The sequence below is a fragment of the Dendropsophus ebraccatus genome, chromosome 3 (assembly GCF_027789765.1).
Source record: "Dendropsophus ebraccatus isolate aDenEbr1 chromosome 3, aDenEbr1.pat, whole genome shotgun sequence".
NCBI classification, from domain to species: domain Eukaryota; kingdom Metazoa; phylum Chordata; class Amphibia; order Anura; family Hylidae; genus Dendropsophus; species Dendropsophus ebraccatus.
Genome location: NC_091456.1, coordinates 116,092,136 through 116,113,412, shown reverse-complemented (window position 1 = coordinate 116,113,412; position 21,277 = coordinate 116,092,136). Strand labels below are relative to the sequence as shown.

General features: G+C 44.4%; 1 protein-coding gene across 1 annotated transcript in view; it reads left to right on the top strand.

The window, feature by feature from the left end:
* Nucleotides 1-21,277, top strand: part of CHAF1A (chromatin assembly factor 1 subunit A) — a 157,977-nt gene that overhangs the window by 41,606 nt on the left and 95,094 nt on the right. Inside the window, 1 exon segment of the mRNA XM_069964527.1 lies at nucleotides 11,636-11,871. Coding sequence (XP_069820628.1) covers nucleotides 11,636-11,871 — 236 coding nt within the window.

The following is a 21,277-nucleotide window of genomic DNA, read 5'->3' as shown; positions in this document are numbered from 1 at the left end:
GGTCTACAAAATGAGGATACTGGGACTCGGGGAAAACGTATGCAAATGGGTAAGTAACTGGTTGTGTGATAGAAAACAGAGGGTGGTCATTGATGGAACATATTCAGATTGGGTTTTAGTTACTAGTGGGGTACCACAGGGGTCAGTGTTGGGTCCACTTCTTTTTAATATTTTTATTAATGATCTTGTAGAGGGGCTACAGAGTAGAATCTCCATTTTTGCAGATGATACTAAACTGGGTAAAGTAATCAGTACAGAGGAGGATAATATCATATTACAGAGGGATTTGGAGAAGCTAGAGGCTTGGGCGGAGAAATGGCAAAATGAAGTTTAATGTGGATAAATGTAAGGTTATGCATTTGGGCCATAGAAATAATAAGTACAGTTATGTGCTAAATAATAAAACACTGGGTAAAACTACTTCCGAAAAGGACCTGGGGGTATTGGTGGACAGTAAACTCAACTTTAGTGATCAGTGCCAGGCAGCAGCTGCCAAGGCTAATAATGGGGTGCATCAAAAGAGGTATAGATGCTAAAGATGAGAACATAGTTTTGCCTCTTTATAAATCACTGGTCAGACCACACATGGAATACTGTGTACAGTTTTGGGCACCGGTATATAAGAAGGACACAGCTGAACTAGAGCGGGTGCAGAGGAGGGCAACAAAGGTCATTAAGGGAATGGGTGGGTTACAGTACCAGGACAGGTTATCACGCTTGGGGTTATTTACGCTAGAAAAAAGACGTCTTAGGGGCGATCTGATCACAATGTACAAATATATGAATGGACAGTACAGAGATTTTTGTAGTGGTCTTTTTACTCCTAGGTCTGTAACAATGACTAGGGGCATCCTCTACGTCTAGAGGAAAGAAGATTTCATCATCAGCATCGACGCGGGTTCTTTACTGTACGAGCGGTAAGACTGTGGAACTCTCTGCCACATGATGTTGTCATGGCTGATTCATTAAATAAGTTCAAGGGAGGCCTGGATGATTTTCTTGAAAAATATAATATTACAAGTTATGGGCATTAGATTTCTGGTGATACGTTGATCCGGGGATTGTTCTGGTTGCCATTGCAGTCGGGGGAGGGGGGGGAGTTTCTCCCTGTGGTGGGGCGTTTGTCTTCTGCCCCATAGGGGTTTTTTCGCCTTCCTGGATCAACACAGTAGGATTTTCCTAGGTTGAACCTGATGGACTCTTGTCTTCTTTCAACCCTATTTACTATGTTACTATGTTACTATGTTACATGTATACATGCCCTTCAACATGATTTTGTTCCCTTTTTGGGGATGATTCACACTATCCCATTTGATGATACCATTACAATTCTGACAGGATAGACAAGCGAATGTCCCCTTGCGACAAGTTCTTAATCTCATTTGTCTGGTTTTGGATGGCCCTTTTATATCAGATTTCACTACCATATTTGCTATTGACTGTCCTTTTCTATATACAAATAGTGGTGATTCCTTAAACAGTCTGCTATATTTGTTGTCATGTTTCAACATACTCCAATATTTTAAAATAGTTTTTCTTACTATCTTAGAGTGTTTATCATATTTGGATTGAAACATTATTTGTCCCTCTTTTTTATCTTTCTCCTGTGTCTTCATTAGTTTCTCTCTAGGTATTACTTTGACTTCTTCCCATGCTTTCTCTACTTCACTCTTTGTATAACCTCTTGCACAAAACTTTTCCACCATTTTTATACCATTTATACACTAATATACCATGTCCTGAAGCTCTAGAGGTAGTACGTAAAAAATTATGTGAAGATGCGACATTGGACAATTTTACCATAGGTTTTTTGCTATCCCTTTTGGAGCTTATACTAACAAAAAATTATTTTAGATTCGGTGAAGAATTTTTTCTACAAACGCAAGGCGTTTCGATGGGGTCTCCAGTGGCCCCGAGTATTGCGAACATCTTTATGGCTGCACTAGAAGATGACTGTCTCTCAACTCATGAGCATAGCATCCATTTGCACACTTGGTTAAGATTTGTGGATGACGTCCTGTTGTTATGGACTGGTACAAGAGAAGAACTTGATTCTTTTATCCAACATCTGAATGCTGCACATGAGTTTATAGAATTTACAGCAGAAATACATAACGCTACAGTTCAATATCTAGATGTAGAATTGACAATACAGAATGGCCAAATAGATACTAAACTATATACAAAAGAAATGGATAGAAATAACCTTTTGCACAGAACTAGCCGCCATGCCCCTATGACGTTTAAGGGAATTCCTAGAAGTCAGCTAATGCGTGTTAAGCGTATTTGTAAAGATGAAACAACATGTGAGACACAAGGGGTTAAAATGGTGGAAAAGTTTTGTGCAAGAGGTTATAGTAGAGAAAGCATGGGAAGAAGTCAAAGTAATACCTAGAAAGAAACTAATGAAGACACAGGAGAAAGATAAAAAAGAGGGACAAATAATGTTTCAATCCAAATATGATAAACACTCTAAGATAGTAAGAAAAACTATTTTAAAATATTGGAGTATGTTGAAACAGGATGACAAATATGGCAGACTGTTTAAGGAACCACCACTATTTGTATATAGAAAAGGACAGTCAATAGCAAATATGGTAGTGAAATCTGATATAAAAGGGCCATCGAAAACCAGACAAATGAGATTAAGAACTTGTCGCAAGGGGACGTTCGCTTGTCTATCCTGTCAGAATTGTAATGGTATCATCAAATAGGATAGTGTGAATCATCCCCAAAAAGGGAACAAAATCATGTTGAAGGGCATGTATACATGTAAGACAGCTAACGTTGTCTATATGTTGCGTTGCCCATGTGGGCGTGTGTACATAGGGCAGACTACGAGAGAAATCAGACTGAGATTAAATGAACACAAGTCTGCCATACGTACATATGCACAAAAATCACAGAAGAATGAAGGGTTGGATGATTCCAAAAAATTCGGAGAAACATCAGTGGCATGTCATTTCCATGAATTTAATCATAAAGTATATGATCTTAAGTGGCTCATTTTGGAGGAGGTACATGGTATAAGTAAAACTGAGATAAAAAAGAAATTGTTACAGAAAGAAACATACTGGATATACTTACTAGAGAGTCTACATCCCAAGGGACTCGACGAGATTTGCAATTTCTCTGTATTTCTTATTTGTGTATGTCATCATGTTTTGGTTAATATGACGTTTAATAATGAGGGCGATTACTGAAAAACTATGTTCTTTACTTTAGTAAAGTTTAGTAGCCATCTTTATTAGTGTATAACTTTCAACTTTTGTATCTGATTGTTTTTAGTAATTTATATGCAAATGATCTACTAGTATAAATTGGTGAAGGGTGCACTACTGGGCTATGCTTGAGAAAGGGGGCGGACCCCGAAACGTAGCAGCACGCTCAGTCGTCATACCGTCTGAAGAGAGTGAGAGTCTCAGAGGAGGAATGGAGCCGGCCAGGAACGTGGCTTAAACATCTGAAACTCCCGAATCCTGCGCACTGTGGTGATGTGTTATGTTACATTTTTGTACAAGATGTTGTTTTATATTGCAAAAGAAAAAAGTAAATTAAGAAAAAAAAGTTTCTGAAGACTAAAGTGTCCTGATCATTCTATTTTGTATGTTGGATTGACCAAGGGGAAGCGTACTTGGTACACGACTATACACACAGTGCGTTTAGGCACAAGAATCTTCAAATTTTTAACCCATTCTGGAAACTAGACCCCATAAGGAATCTAACGAGGGGGGCAGTGGGGATATGGCCCCCTGGTGACGGGCACATTTGTAGCGTGAAACTGAAAAAATTGTATTTTTTATTTTCACGGCACATGTTCCACATATGTGCCCGTCACCAGTGGGGTCCATATGCTCACTGTACCCCTTGTTGGATTCCTTATGGGGTGTAGTTTCCAGAATGGGGTCACTTGTGGGGGGTTTCTACTGTCCTGGCAGCACAGGAGCTTTTTAATTGCGACCTGGCCTCCATTCTTCATTCCAGCCTCTAAATGGCGCTCTGTCCCCTTTGGTGGCTTGCCCTTTGCCCATATGGCACATTATATCCACATGTGGGGTATTTTCGTACTCCGGGGAAATTACCCTACACGTTTTGTGTTCATTTTCTTCTTTAACCCCTTGTTGAAATGGAAAAAATCAAGGCTAGACCAACATTTAGTGTAAAAAATGTTTAATTTTTACACTAAATCATTGATTTTGTCTTTATTTTTTTTTTTCATTTTCACGAGGGGTTAAAAGATAAAAAAAACTAAATGTGTAGAGCAATTTCCCCTGAGTACGGAAATACCCCACATATGGACATAAAGCGCCATGCGGGTGCAGGGTAAGCCTCCAAAGGGAAGGAGTGCCATTTGGTTTTTGGAGGCTGGATTTGGCTGGAATGGATTTCGAGGGGCCATGTTGTATTTAAAAGGCCCCTGTGTTGCCAAGACAGTTGAACCCCCCACAAGTGACCCCATTTTGGAAACTACACCCCTCAGGGAATGTAACAAGGGGTGTAATGAGCATATGGAACCCACTGGTGACGGGCACAAATGTGGAACAATGTGGCGTGAAAATGAAATATTACATTTTTTACACTATAATGTTGGTTTAGCCTTAAATTTTTCATTTTCACAAGAGGTTAAAAGAGAAAAAAACACACAATGTGTAGAGCAATTCCCCTTGAGTCCGTAAATACCCCCCATGTGGACATAAAGCGCCATGTGGGCGCAGAGCAAGCCTCCAAAGGGAAGGAGCGCTATTTGGATTTTGGAGGCTGGATGTGGCCAGAATGGATGATGAACGCCATGTCTCATTTACAGAGCCCTCGTGCTGCCAAAACACTGTAAACCCCCACAAGTGACCCCATTCTGTAAACTACACCCCTCAAGGAATCTAACAAGGGGTGCAGTGAGGATATGGACCCCTTGATGATGACCACATTTGTGCCGTGAAAGTGAAAAAAATGAAAATTTTCCTTTTCACGTTACACGGTTCCACATTTGTGCCCATCACCATTGGGGTCCATATGCTTACTGAACCCCTTATATTCCTTGAGGGGTGTAGTTTCCAGAATGGGGTCACTTGTGGGGGGTTTCCAGTGTTTTGGCAGCACAAGGGCTCTGTAAATGCGACATGACCCTTGAAATCCATTCCAGTAAAATCCAGCTTGCAAAGGCCAAATGGCGCTCCTTCCCTTTGGAGGCTCGTCCTGCGCCCGCTTGGCACTTTATTTTCCACATGTGGGGTATTTCTGTACTTGGGAGAAGCTGCGCTACACGTTTGGTGTTTTTTTTTTCTTTTTCTTTTATCCCCTTGTAAAAATTAAAAAACAACATTTTAGTGTAAAAAATAGAAATTTTCATTTTTTACATCACATTATTCTGAAAATCTGTGAAGCACCTGTGGGGTCCAAATGCTCACCACACCCCTTGTTACATTCCTTGAGGGGTGCAGTTTTCCCTTTTAGGGGTGATTTTTAGGTTTTGGCACCCCAGAGCCTCTGCCAACCTGAAGTGTTACGGTCAAAAATGACCAATTATAACGGAGGCGTTGAAATTCACTAGGCGCTCCCTTATATCTGAAGCTTGAAGCTCCCTTAACGGAGCAATCAATATTGGGGTGCATTTCTCTGCTAATAGGTTTATGATTATGAAAGATATTGGATTACAATAAAATCTCTGCACAGAAAATACAAATTTTCAAATTTCTTACACACTTAGCTTTTATTTCTTTGACTCCCCTAAAGGGTTAAAAAACTTTCTTGATGTGCTTTTACAGAGTTTGGGGGGTGCAGTTTCTGAAATGGGGTGCTTTGTGGGGCTTTCTAACATACAGTCCCCTCAAATACACTTTAAGGCTGGGTTCACACTATGTATATTTGAGGCTGTATTTGTGAGGCTGTATAGCAACCAAAACCAGGAGTGGATTGAAAACACAGAAAGGCTATGTTCACATAATGTTGTAATTGAGTGGATGGCCGTCATTTAATGGCAAATTTTTGCTGTTATTTTAAAACAACGGCTGTTATATTGAAATGATGGCAGTTATTTACCGTTATGACGGCCATCCACTCAATTTCAACATTGTGTGAACAGAGCCTTTCTGTGTTTTCAATCCACTCCTGGTTTTGGTTGCTATGAGGACCTGACTTGAGGACCAAATACTGCCTGAAGTATACAGTGTGTGAACCCAGCCTAAACCTGAACAGGTCCCTAAAAGTATCTGATTTTGAAATTTTACTGAAAATTTGGAAAATTGCTGCTAATGTTTTAAGCTTCCTATTGTCTAAAAAAAAATTAAATATAGTTTAATAAAAGCTACCAACATAAAGTAGACATGTTGCTAATGCTATTTAATATATAATTTATGTGGCATAACCATTTTCTGTATAAGCAGAAAGGTTTCAAAGTTGGAAAAATGCATTTTTTCACAATTTTTCACGTTATTTTGGTGTTTTTCATAAAGATTTGTTATGAGTATTGACTCCATTTTACCAGAAATGTAAAGTACCATATGTCACGAGAAAACAGTCTCAGAATCGGCCGGATAGGTAAAAGCATGCCAAAGTTATTAATTAATAAAGTGACATAGGTCATATTCATAAAATTTTTCTGTCCTTAAGGCCATTTCAGGCTCTGTCCTTAAGGGGTTAATTATGGGAAATGCACATATACTGCTCTTTCCCTTAATTTAGTAGATCATGGAGACTTCAATTTGTCTAAAAAAAAAAGAGAGAAAACGAACCAGGGTGTAATTCCTATGGAGTGGCCAGCAGGGGGCTATATATATATATATATATATATATATATATATATATATAGAAGCCTATGGACTTTATTGAAGTCTATGGGAGATGTAATGTGTAATGTAATTTACCCTTTATTGGTACAATCTGTTTATGGGATAATTTGGGGAGCAAGGACATTTGCTCCCCAAATGGAAGGCACAGAGCAGGGAGGAAGAGAGGTAGGTGCATCTAACTACTTCCTCCCTCGCCTCCCTCCCTCCCTGGTGCAGTTAGACAGATAGGCACTACTACTCAATCATCTGCTCATATTATGAGCAGATGATGGGAGAAGTAGTGCCAGGGAGATTCCCCACACCCGCCGCTGCGCTCACAGATCTTGCCACCTCAAACATCGGCCGCACAGCTGCCTCCCCCGCCGACTTCAATGATCTGGCCCCCAGCCACCCCACACACCCGCCGCCACAGCCCCCATCACCCACTCTCCAGCCTCCCCCACCGCCGCACAACTCAATTCCCTGCCGGTGGAGGTATCGGACTGCCAGAGCACTGCCGCCCCCGCGTCCTGCCGATTCGCTCCCAGATGAGGAGAGCCGCTGGGGGTGACATCTGGGAGCGAATCGGCAGGACGCGGGGGCGGCAGTGCTCTGACAGTCCGATACTGGCACCGGCCGGGAAGTGAGTTGTGCGGCGGTGGGGGAGGCAGGGAGGCTGGAGAGTGGGTGATGGGGGCTGGCAGTTTACCGGCGGCGGCGGGTGTGTGGGGTGGCGGGGGCCAGATCATTGAAGTCACCGGCGGCAGCTGTGTGGCCGGGGTGTGGGGTGGCTGGGGGACCAGATCTGTGAGCGTGGCGGGTTTGGGGTCGGAGTTTGTAAAAAGTTAATTTTTCATGATATTTTGAGGTTTTTCACAAACACAGGGTAGTGACCAAATTTTTCCAGTAACACAAAGTATTATGTTACAAGAAAGAATCTTGCAATCGCTAGAATACATTAAATCATCAATGAGCTTTTAGGGTACAAACGCACACACCGTATACGCAGTGTATTTTCTGCTGCGATACGCAACAGTTAGATCTAAATAACTGAACACAGCATCAAATCTGCTTCAGATCTGCTGTGTATCTGCTGCGTATACAATGTGTGTGTTTGTACCCTAACTGCGTAAAGTGAGACAGATTTTGAAAAATGAGCTTGGTCATTAAAGGGAACCAGTCAGACCAATTGGGCTGATTTGGTTCCCTGCATCACTGTATAAAGCTGCTGCTGCAGCAGCTTTACATGGGAGAAAATTACGTTTTAATTCCCCGGCAGACAGAGGCGGGTAGGTAGTCATCTGGGCGGCTCCCCGCCTCTGTGTAGTCACCCCTCTCTGCCTGTCAGCGTGCTTGGCAAGGATAATTGAAAGGCAGAGAGGCCTGTTACTGGGCTCTCTGCCTAATACTCATCATGTCCCCTCCCCAACTACTTATACCTGTTTGTAGCTTATGTGAAGTCCATTCTTCTGTTATGTTTGTGCACGCTGGTTGAGTTTTCGTTTGGCTGAAAAACAAACTTTAGTTGAGGAGATGGTGTGTCTAAGAGCCGCGGCCGAGAACATTCGTGCCCAGGTGAAGGGCCGCCTGTGTGGTCTTGGTCTGTGTCTCCCCCTCCTCTCGTTCCGCCCTCACAGGACACGTTATTGTGCCGTTGCTGTGACGCAGGTCACGCTGCACGTCGTCCACGCCCTGTGTTAGCGATGCGCTTGTGCCTATCCTGCCCCCCCTTTAAGCTCTTTCCGTCCACGTCCTGAGTCCTCTTCTCTTCGCCGTAGTGAACGTATCCGGCACAGTGATGCGACCAGTCTTCTCGTGCCAGTCTAAAGCGTCATTGCGCCTGTGCGGGATACATTTGCAACGGCGCACAACGGCCTAAGCCGAGAAGAGGACTCAGAGCGCGGACGGAAAGAGCATAAGCAGGGGGGCGTGGTGGCCGCAGACAGACATGGGAGGCGGGGCAGGCACAAGCCCATGGCTAACACATGGCTTGGACTACGCAATAACATGCAGGCGCAATAACGTGTCCTGTGAGGGCGGAATGAGAGGAGGGGGAGACAGACAATGACCACACAGGTGGCGCCTCACCTGGTCACGAATGCTCTCAGCCCGCCTCTTAGACACACCATCTCCTCAACTAAAGTTTGTTTTTCAGCCGAACGAAAGCTCAACCAGCGTGGACAAACATAACAGAAGAATGGACTTCACATAAGCTACAAACAGGTATGAGTAGTTGGGGGGGGGGGGGACGGGCCAGTTTTGTACAGAGTTGCTTTAAAGGGGTTATCCAGTGTTACAAAAACATGGCTACTTTCTTTTAGGGTACAAACCCACACACAGTATTCACAGCAGATACGCAGCAAAAACGCAGCAGATTTGAAGCAGATTTGGTGGTGCAGATTTGATGCTGTGTCCAGTTATTTAGATCTAATCTGCTGCGTATTTGTTGCGTGTTTGTTGCGTATTTGCTGCGTATTGCAGCAGTAAATAAGCTGCGTATACGGTGTGTGGGTTTGTACCCTTAAAGACAACACGTCTCTTGTCTCAGGTTCAGGTGCAGTTTGCAATTAAACTCCATTCACTTCAATGAAACTGAGCAGCAAAACCCCGCCCAAGCTGGAGACAAGAGTGGGGCTGCCTCTGGAAGAAAGTGTTTTTGCAGCGCTGGATAACCCCTTTAATGCCTGGGGCCTATTTTTTCAAATCTCACTGGTCTTTCTTTATGTAGTGATAACTCTACAATGCTTTTAACTATCAAGGTTATTTTGAGATTTTTTTTCGTGATATATTTCTCTTTGTTTATGGTATACTTTGATACACTCAGTAATTTTTTGTTACACACGACATTTACGCAAAAAGTTGAAAAATTTACACTACTTTATATTCACAATTCTCTTTTCCTAAGAAAGATAGTAATGCCACATGAACTAATTATTAATGCAACATCTACAACATGTCTACTTTTTGATGAACGTACTTTTACTTTTTAGGATGTTCTATGAAAATTTCAATTCTGATTTTATTAGGGACCAGTTCAGTTTTGAAGGGGTTTAGTGGGGCCTGTATGTAACCCCCATAAATCCCTCCACTGTAAAAGCTGCACCCCTCAAAGTATTAAAAGTAACATTTCATAAGGTTATTAACCCTTTAGGTGTTTCGCAAAAATTCGCAAAAAGCAAGTTGGAGGGGAAATTTAAAATATTTTTTATTTTTTTTTTGGCAGATATTTTATTTGAATTACATTTTTTCTCTAAGACAGCAAATACTAACTGAGAAATACCACTCACTATTTATTCCCCTTATTCCAATGTTTCTAGAAATCCCCCATATGTGGGCACAGTGCGTCACCTGACTCAACCACAGGCTGCAGACATGACAGACAACTGGTGAATTTTGGGGGCTTTTTTTTTTTTTTTTTTTTAAAACAATTATACCATGTCACTGAGGCCTTGCGGTGCCAAAATATTTGTGTAGGACAAGTTGACGTTTCAATTGGTACCATTCTGAGGGACATGTGGCACCCTAATAATTTTTTAAACTATTATTTTTTTTATGAGGTGGTATAAATAAAAAAACTATTTAGAAGCTGTTCACTTTTTTTTTTTTTTTTTTTTTTTGTATGCAGTTTACTATACGTCACATATGACTTGTTCGTCAGGTCGGTACGATTACAGTGATATCCATTTTATGTAGGTTTTGTTATAGTTTGACATTTATACAAAAAAAACTGTGTCTTGCATATTGTAAGAGCAGTAATATTTTTATTTTTTTGCCAATGAAGTTATGTGAGGGCGCTTTATGTGCGGCATAAGCTGACGTTTTTAGTGGTACACCTTTTGGGTATGCGACGTTTGGGAAACGTCATGTAGCAGGAACTACCTGCTTTTAAATTACGTGGGTTAGAAGCGTTATAAGAGTCATAATAGGGCCATTTTAACCCCTTAAAGAGGACCTGTCACCCCTGGTGCCAGGGAGACAGGTTCCCGACCCCCTGCTAAAGCCCCTCATACATACATGATCGCGCTTCTTCGGCCGGTCCCAAGACTGAGATATCCCTGCGGGAACCCTGACACCAGCCCTGCTGAGATGAGTCCGACGCTTATAGAGAGTGAAAGGTGAGTCCAACGATCAAGTAAGTATGAGGGGCTCTAGCGAGGTGTCGGGAGCCTGTCACCCCGACACCGGGGATGACAGGTCCTCTTTACGGACCAGGCCAATTATCACTTATGCATTTTGGTTTTTCCTCCTCGCCTTCTAAGACCCATAACTCTTTCATTTTCCACCTACAGGGCCATGTGAGGGCTTGTTTCTTTAAGGATTAGGTGTACCTTTTTGTAATGGCATCTTTCAATCTGCCATAAACTGAAAGACTGAACCCCCAAAATATCATTTGAGGAGAAATTGGGTCAAAAAATGTGATTTCGGAGGAAGGTAAGGGACCTCCGGCAGTCAGGCCATGAGATCGGGACCCCCCCGCAGACACGCTGTGGGGGTCCCGATCGGTAAGTGGAGAGATGCTCCAGTCATTTACACATAAACACTGTTTAATGGCAGATAGCAGCCGGTTCTCACCTACTATGGGGCGAACATAAGAACAAGGGAGCACAATCTGAGGTTAGTTGGTGGAGAGATTGGAAGTAACATGGGAAAATATTACTTTGCTAAAAGTGTAATAGATGCTTGGAACAACCTTCAGCAGATATGGTAGGTAAATCTACAGTAACTGACTTTAAACATGCCTGGAATAAACTTGTATCCATCCTAAAATGATAAAGGAATTAATGTAAGGGTGACCAGACTAATAATGTGAGTCTTCTATTTTTTTTTTAATGAAATTTAATAATGCCATATAATTCGAATTGATTTTGCAGAGCAAAGAATTGCAGAAGCGTAAGCTACAGGCTGAAAAAGAACAACGAATCAGAGTAAAAGAAGAAGTAAGGCTTGCCAAGGAGAGAGCAAAGGAAGAAGCTAAGAAAAAGAAAGATGAAGAAAAAGAGTTGAAAGCAAAAGAGCGGAAGGAGAAAAAAGAGAAGGAAAACCTGGAAAAAGCTGAAAAACTTAGACTTAAAGAGGAAAAGAAGAAAGAGAAGCTTGAAGCTATGGAGTAAGTAATGCTGAGTTTACAATTTGTTTTATTGCGGATTTTCCTGCATCATATTTATAACACTCACTACTGTACAGACTTTTTATCAAAAAAGTTATAGTGCAGTTACTCCATATGTGCTATGGGTTAACAAAGCTTATTAGTCATGTGGCAGCAGGATAAATCCATCACATGGATTGGAGACTGACTCTAAATTGCTCATCTAGCTTATATCTGTGTTTTTTTTTTTCTCCATTACCCACTTTCAAGGGCCATTACTTATATTTTTCTGTCAGCATGGCCATGTGATGGCATATTTATTTAAAAAAAAAAAAAACTTCCTGTGCATCAAGAGACAGGCCAAGTTGTAAACCCTTACATTCGGGAGGTTTAAACCCCCTTTATCTTTTGGGAGGAGTAACATCTTGGCCTCTGTTATGTCTAAATAAATTTAGAAAATTGTGTTCTAAGGGTAATAATGTCTGTATGTTTCAAAAACGCAAATATAGTCTGGAGCTGATACATTAATTTAGCGCATTCAATCATTTTTTGAATGGGGAATCCTTGCCAAGAGAGAGGGTAAATGTGACCTTTATTTTGCATGTCTACTTGTCTGAAATTTGCGATTAAAAGGCAGCAACTCAAGAGTCCAGGGAGCCTGGGTTTTCATCCACTTTTATCCCCAAATACATGATAGAGGAGCAGGAATATGGGAGTAGAATATTCTTGTGTGTTTGTGTGTGGGGGGGGGGGGGTTGTTGTCGGTTGGGGGTCTAGATTGTCTGTTTTGGGTAGGAGAGAATCCAACAACTAACTTTTTTTTTTTTTTTTTTTCTGCATTGACCTTAAAGCGCAACTATAAAATATTTTGACCTTTCAGTTTTAGTTAGCTTAGGTCATGATAAGACTTTTTGCAATATACATTAATAACCTAAAATGAACAGTTTTTTTAAATACATAAGGCTGATTATGTCCTTACAGCTCTGTCTGGCTCTGAGTTATTTCTGCATTCCTGCTGGACACGCCCCCTCCCTGCAGATCCGTCCTGAGTGTACAGACTCTGACAGGAGGATCAGATAACAGCCCTGACACAGACACAAACAAATCCTCCTCCCCCCTCCCCTCCTAGCAGCAGGTTCTCCCCCCTCCCCTCACAGAGGTGACTAAGCAGAGCTGAGGGTGTTGTGTGTGAGGAGCAGCGCAGGGGAAGAGCTGGATGGAGGGACAAGTACTCAGTGCTTCAACAAGAAGGGACATCCCAGCCATGACCCAGCCAATGTACTGCATGAGGGAGAGTGGGTGAGTCACTGATGGGAGGACTAAAAGTCCCAGCACAACACAGCTGTAGTCCTTCCATAGTACATATAACATTCACTATCAGATGTCCTGCGGGTGCCCCCACCTCCATGACTGACATCCTACAGTGTAATGAGAGCAGATGACTGTATCTAATCCCAATGTGTGTGATACCATCTGCTGGAGCTCTGTATCTAATCTTACATTGTGATACTGTATGCTGGGGCTCTATCTGATCCTGCTATGTGTGATACATCTGCTAAGGTGCTGGTCAGTGAATGGAGGAAGCCAGCCAGGGAGATGGATAGGCCACGCCCACTTTGTCCCAGCCAGAAAAAAAATTCATTTATTCCTCTGAGCCAAACTGGGGATATCTCAGCGAGCGTACACGCTATCAACGCAGTTTAGGGCTCTTTTTAAAGGGTAACACATGGGCTTTTTATTTGAGGAATTAGATTTTTTGGCTACTGAAATTATAGTTGCGCTGCGAGTTTGCAGCTAAATCCGCTGCGGATCCTGGTATAGTGACGTTCTATGGGGTCACATACCCGCAGCGGAATTTTCCGCCTGGAGCATACATTACCTGCTGGCCGCCGCAGCTGTGTGAAGCACCCCTTGCTCCTCATCAGCCCATCAGTGCTGCTGTGATGGGAAGTGAGGGGAGCCAGGAGCCCAACAGCGCAGAGCAGGTAATGTATGCTGCGGGCATATCCGTAGCGGACTGAAAATTCTGCTGCAGGTAAGTGACTCATTCACTTCACACTACCAGGATCCGCAGTGGATTTTGCTGCAAACTCGCAGTGTGAAATCCGTTGAGTAACTGGTACGTGTGAAGCTACCCTTAAAGTGACTCTGTACCCACAATCTGACCCCCCCCCCCCATCAGCAGGTGATGCCATTATTGTCCTAAAAAACTACTTTTAAACTTGCAACCTTGTGCCCAACGGCCTTGGCCTAGATTATGTATGCATTAGGCTGGCACACCCTCTCTGTCCCTCTTCTCCACCCTCCTCGTCATTAGGAATGCTCCAGGAAGATTTTCTACTATTCATCACCTGTGTCAGCACGGCACATGGCAAAGTTACCCCTGGCCGCACGATCGCCCGCAGCCCCCGGCCGCACGATCGCCTGCAGCCCTGCAGCCCCCGACCGCAGGGGGGCTGCGGGGCTGGGGGCTGCGGGCGATCATGCGGCTGGGGGCTGCAGGCGATCATGCGTCCGGAGGCTGGGGGCGATCGTGCGGCCGGGGGCTGCGGGCGATCGTGCGGCCGGGGGCTGCAGGCGATCATGCGTCCAGGGGCTGCGGGCGATCGTGCGGCCGGGGGCTGCGGGCGATCGTGCGGCCAGGGGGCTGCGGGGCTGGGGGCGATCGTGCGGCCAGGGGGCTGCGGGGCTGGGGGCGATCGTGCGGCCGGGGGCTGGGGGCGATCGTGCGGCCGGGGGCTGCGGGACTGGGGGCGATCGTGCGGCCGGGGGCTGCAGGCGATCGTGCGGCCGGGGGCTGCAGGCGATCGTGCGGCCGGGGGCTGCAGGCGATCGTGCGGCCGGGGGCTGCAGGCGATCGTGCGGCCGGGGGCTGCGGGCGATCGTGCGGCCGGGGGCTGCGGGCGATCGTGCGGCCGGGGGCTGCGGGGCTGGGGGCGATCGTGCGGCCGGGGGCTGCGGGGCTGGGGGCGATCGTGCGGCCGGGGGCTGCGGGGCTGGGGGCGATCGTGCGGCCGGGGGCTGCGGGCGATCGTGCGGCCGGGGGCTGGGGGCGATCGTGCGGCTGGGGGCGATCAGGGCTGCAGGGGGGCGGGCAGGATATACATTACCTGATCCCGGCTCCTGCTTGCTTCAGCGGCTCCCGGCACGTTCCGCCCGGCCAATCAGTGCGCTGCCCCGCCGCAGCGCACTGATTGGCCGGGCGGGCCGTGAAGACACCAGGAGCCCCGAAGCAAGCAGGAACGGGGACCTGGTAATGTATAATGTCCGGCGGCCGGGGGGTTAATGGGGCGGGCTGCAGACAAAATCGCAGCAGGGATGTACATCCCTGCTGCAAGTTTCTCTGCTATTGAAAGTATAGGGCCGGGATCTGCAGCGAGTCTCCCTGCAAAAACGCAGCAAGGAGACTCGCTGCAGATCCGGCAAGTGGGTTTGTAACCTAATTCTGTTTTTATGTCTTTAGCTTGATTGTATATATGTGACTTTTTGACCAGTTTTTATTAGTTTTTCTGAATTGGATATAACCAAAAATCGGCAATTTTGCATTTTGACCTCCCACACCGCCCCCCACACTTACACTGTTTACTGTATATGTGCTGCTGTATATAGATAATATGAAAGAGCTCTTAGAATGGGAGGAGGAAAAAACACCCCTGCCCCCCCCCCCCCCCCCCGTATAGTCATACACCCCTGTCCACCCCCCCTGTACAGTCATACACCCGTCTCCCCCCCTGTATAGTCATACACCCCTGTCCACCCCCCCTGTATAGTCATACACCCCTGTCCCCCCGTATAGTCATACACCCCTATCCGCCCCTACCCCTATGTGCCCCCTGTATAGTCATACACCCCTGTCTCCCCCCCCCCCCCTGTATAGTCATACACCCCTGTCTCCCCCCCCTGTATAGTCATACACCCCTGTCCGCCCCGTATAGTCATACACCCCTGTCCGCCCCCCCCCCCCCCGTATAGTCATACACCCCTGTCCGCCCCCCCGTATAGTCATACACCCCTATCCCCCCCCGTATAGTCATACACCCCTGTCCGCCCCCCCTGTATAGTCATACACCCCTATCTGCCCTGCCCCCTGTATAGTCATACACCCCTATCCCTATGTGCCCCCTGTATAGTCATACACCCCTATCCCTATGTACTCCCATTTATAGTTCTGTACCCCCATCCCTATGTACCTCCTGTATAGTAATACACCCCGATCCACCCCCATATAGTCATACACTTCTATCCCTATGTACCTCCTGTATAGTAATGCACCCCAATCCATCCCCCCATATAGTCATATACACCTATCCACCCCCCATATAGTTATACACATGTATTCCTATATGACCCCCTGTGTATACACATCCTGTAGAGGCTGTATACCTGTATATACACATCCAGGTCTCTGCTGAGACCCCTAATAATGACAAATAGTAATAATGATAATAGACTAACCATGGGTTGCTGTTCAGTTCTTTTTCACTTTTTCTAATCAAAATATCGTCAGTTTGGCATGGCAAGTGGGTATGGTTTGCTAAAAGTGGCGTGTCATAATTATCGTTGAATTATCGTTACTGCGGCTACATGTGCGATAAACCGCGATATTGATTTAGGCCAATATCGCCCAGCCCTACTAGAAGTCCCCTAGGGGGAAAAAAAAAGTGTTGTCATTAGTAAAAAGCACCCTCCCCCAATAAAAGTCTGAATCACCCCCCCTTTTCCCAGGTTATAAATAAAAGTAAACAAATAAATAAACATGTTTGCTATTGCTGCGTGCGTAATCGCCCAAACTATTAATTAATCACATTCCTGATCTCGCACGGTAAACGGCGTCAGCGCAAAAAAAATCCCAAAGTGCAAAATTGCGCATTTTTGGTCGCATCAAATCCAGAAAAAAATTAATAAAAAGCGATCAAAAAGTCGTTATATGCGCAATCAAGGTATCGATAGAAAGTAAACATCATGGCGCAAAAAATGACACCTCATACAGCCCCATAGACCCAAAGGATAAAAGCGCTATAAGCCTGGGAATAGAGCGATTTTAAGGAACGTTTATTTGTTAACAATGGTTTGAATTTTTTACAGGCCATCAGATGCAATATAAGTTATACATGTTATAAGGAACATGCATAACAAGTCAGTTTTACCCCAGGGCGAATGGCGTAAAAACACATTTTTTCTGGTTTTGCAGTGTACTTTATGCAAAAATTCAGCCTGTCATTGCAAAGTACAATTAGTGACACAAAAAATAAGGGCTCATGTGGGTCTGTAGGTGTAAAAATGCAAGTGCTATGGCCTTTTAAGCACAAGGAGGAAAAAACGGAAACGCAAAAACGAAAATTAGCCTGATCCCGAAGGGGTGAAGCCTTAACCCTTAGATGACCCAGGGCGTATAGTTACGCCATGGAAGTCTGTCCCCAGACGACCTAGGGCGTAACTGTATGCCCTGTGTGTTTCTTCTGCTATGAAGCGTGCTCCGGAGCGGAGCACGCTTCATAGCAGGTGGGGGCCTCACCGGGACCTCACCGGTAATGACACGCTGCAGCGATCATGCTGCCGCGTGTCATTAACTCCTTAAACGCCGCGGCGTTTAAGTGTAGGTGACAGGGGGTGTCCCCTGTCACTTACCGATCGGGACCCCTGCAGTGTGACTGTGGGGGTCCCGATCGGTAAAACGGACCGCCGGAGGTCTCTCACCTGCCTCCGTGCGGTCCGATTGGCGATCTGCTGCACTAAGCCTGCACAGGCAGGCTCAATGAGCAGATCGCCGATAACACTGATCAATGCTATGCCTATGGCATAGCATTCATCAGTGTAGAAATCAAAGTACTGGATGTAAAAGTCCCCCAAAGGGACTTCAAATGTGTAAAAAAAAAAAAAAAAAAAAAAGTTAAAAACACTAACACACTACCCCAAAACCCCTCCCCCAATAAAAGTTGAAATCACCCCCCTTTCCCATTATATAAATAAAACATATAAAAATAAATAAACAAATAAACATATGTACCGTAGCGTGCGTAATTGTCCAATCTATTAAAATATAACAAGCGTTGTTGCGAACGGTAAATGGCGTACACGAAAAGAGGGAAAAAAGTGCGCGGATTACCGATTTTATGTTACATTATATATAAAAAAAATGAATAAGTGATCAAAACGTCCGATCTTCACAAATATGGTATTAATAAAAACTAGAGATCATGGCGGAAAAAATGACACCCCATACAGCCCCGTAGGTGAAAAAATAAAACGGTTATAAGCGTCACAATAGGCCCATTTTATTTATAATTAATTGCCAAAAAAAAGGATTTCATTTAAAAAAAAAAATATAACATTAGAGAATCTGTGTAACCTGCATATGGTTGTGTTCGGACTGACCTATAGAGTAATAGTATCATGTCGCTTTTACCATATAGTGCATTACGGAGACACAGGAACCCCCCCCCCCAAATGTTACCATATTGCTTTCTTTTTTACGATTTCACCTATTTATATCTTCATAAATAATAATTTTGGAATTCCATCATACATGTTATGGTAGAATGAAAGACGCCATTACACAGTACAACTATTCCTGTAAAAAACAAGACCTTGCATGGCTTGTAGATAGAAAACTGAAATTGCTAGAGCTCTTAGAAGGGGAGGAGGGAAAAACAAAAACACTAGGATCAAAATTTGCGCGGTCCACTGGGTCATTTTGGGCCTGGTCCTCAAAGGGTTAAAGAAGCAGTTCACAAATTTCTTTTATTGGTCCCCCCGCTAGGCGCTGGTGTGTTTACCCACCGGAGGTAATCGGTGTCCTGCGTCACAGATCAAATCTGGCGCATGCTCCCATTATCTGCTGCTGTAACCCCTCTTCTGTTTCCTGTGATTGAACGATTTACAATGCATTCTCTATGGGAGTGCGTGATTTCTGGCATTCAATCACTGGAGACAGAAGAGTGGTCACAGCAGCATATGATGTAAGTGTGCACCGGATTTGAACAGCGGGAAACCGATCACCTGCGGTGAGTATACACGCCAGCGCCTGGGGAGGGGGGACCAATAAAATTTTTTCGTGAACTGCTTCTTTAATGACAGGCTCATTTTTCAAAATCTGGCCTGTCGCACTTTATGCGCTTACAGCTCAGTGATGGTTTTTCATAACATATGGTACTTTATATTAGTGGCAAAATTTGGTCACTACCTTAAATGAGAATTTTGAAACATTTGCTCTTTGAAAACTTTTAAAATTCTCTGCTTTTAAAAGAAAAGTCATATCACATAAATTAGTTACTAAGTGACATTGAATATATGTCCTTATTCTGGCTTTATTTCGTAAACATATTTCAATTTTTAGGGTGTTACAGGGCTTAGAAATGTATCAGCAAATTATCACATTTTCATGAACTTTCCCAAACTTTTTTTTTTTTTTAAATGGTTTTAGGAGGTTTGTATACTGAAAACCCCCATAAACAGGGCTGTGGAGTCGGTAAGCCGCAGCTCCGACTCCTGAATCTTATCAGGACCGACTCAGACTCCTGTTCCTTCATAAATGGCCAGTCATATACCAGAGTTATTTATCACACAGGCTCAGCAGCTTCTCCCTAATGTCCTACATGATCCTGGGGCGACTTCTGAGGGAATAAGGGAAGATATAAAGCAGCTTCTCCTGTGTGTGCAGTGGATGCAGCCAGTCTCCAGCCTCCATGTCCTGAAAAACTCACAACTAGACTAGATGGAGCAGGTGGTCTTATCCTTATCCTATAGAAGGTCACTGTGGGGGCACACACACACACACCCTGCTGCAGCCATAGCATACACACACACCCACACAGCCTGCTGCAGCCATAGAGCACACCTCACACACACACACACACACACACACACACACACACACACACAGCCTGCTGCGGCCATAGCATACATACACACAGCCTGCTGCAGCCATAGTGTGCACACACACATAGCCTGCTGTAGTCATAGCACACACACAGACTACTGCAGCTATAGCACGCGCACACACACAGCTGCAGCCATTGCACACTGAAGAAAAACACAAAAGGGGAGATTTATCCAAGGGTGTAAAATTTAGACTGGTGCAAACTGCCCACAGCAACCAATCACAGCTCAGCTTTCCTTTCAGCACTGCCTAAAGCTGAGCTGTGATTGGTTGCTGTGGGTAGTTTGCACCAGTCTAAATTTTACATCCTTTGATAAATCTCCCCCAAAATCTTCTCACAGAGAGAAAACACCACACTGAGGACAGAGGTTACTGCTACACTAGTTATGTCTCCTCCTCCTCCTCCTCTATATTACACAGGATATCTCCATATTACACTGCTGCTCATATACAGGCATCCAGGAATAGAACAGCACAGATCTCCCCACACACAATGGACTCTTCCCGCTCAGAAACAAACTGCCAAATAGCGACTGACAACTTTTCCCTGACCACCCTTATCTACTAGGGCCAGTGTCCTATTACTGATATATAATCCCCGACCACCCTTATGTAATAGTATCCTATTAGAATGTTGTATCAAAATTCAATTCTACATTTTTTAAAGATTTTTTTTAAAGCTGGAGTCGGTACATTTTTTTCCGACTCCAGCCAAAACTAGCTCCAACTCCGACTCCACGACTCACTCAGACTCCACAGCCCTGCCCATAAGTGCCATTTTGGAAGCTACACACCCTTAGGGTGCCTTCACACACACCGGATCCGCAGTGGATTTCACGCTGCGGAGTCGTAGAAAAATCCTCTGCGGATGAGAATACATACTCGCAGTGGGATTGACATGTGAGTAAACCCCCCCCTGGCGGCCAGAGCCTACATCACCTCCTCCCCGCTTCGGCTTGCTTCAGGGGTTCTCGACAGGACGTCCCGCTCAGCCAATCAGTGGCTGCGACATGTTATTCCTTCGAGCGGAGGGCGGCGGCAGCGGACTGGCGCGCGCTCTCCCATCCACTCAAAGCAGGACACTGAGCGCAGCGTGTTTGCTCAGTGTGAACTGGCCCTTAAAAGGGGAACTATCAGACTCTGACATGACAAAAGTTTTGGGAAACTACAGTGACTTAAAATTTAATAATGCTATTAACAAGTGTTTATTTTTACTCAGGCTTAGTGTATTATGCTGTTATAATCACAGGACTGTTATTACTCAAAATAAATGTTACACACGGCTAGTCTCATTAGCTTTCTTTTGCTATAAATCAGTTAAGACCGCTTTGTCAGAAAGTTATATAGATTTGTAATTTAAAAATCGTAAATCTTTCCATACTTATCAGTTGCTGATACAAATTACAAATCTATATAACTTTCTGACAAAACTAAAATTAATACATTTTTTCACATTCTGTTGATGGGTAACAAGTATACAAAAGTCCACGCAAATCCTTATTTTATTCAGCTTTCTTACACAGTTACATAGCAGTCAGCACTGCTTTC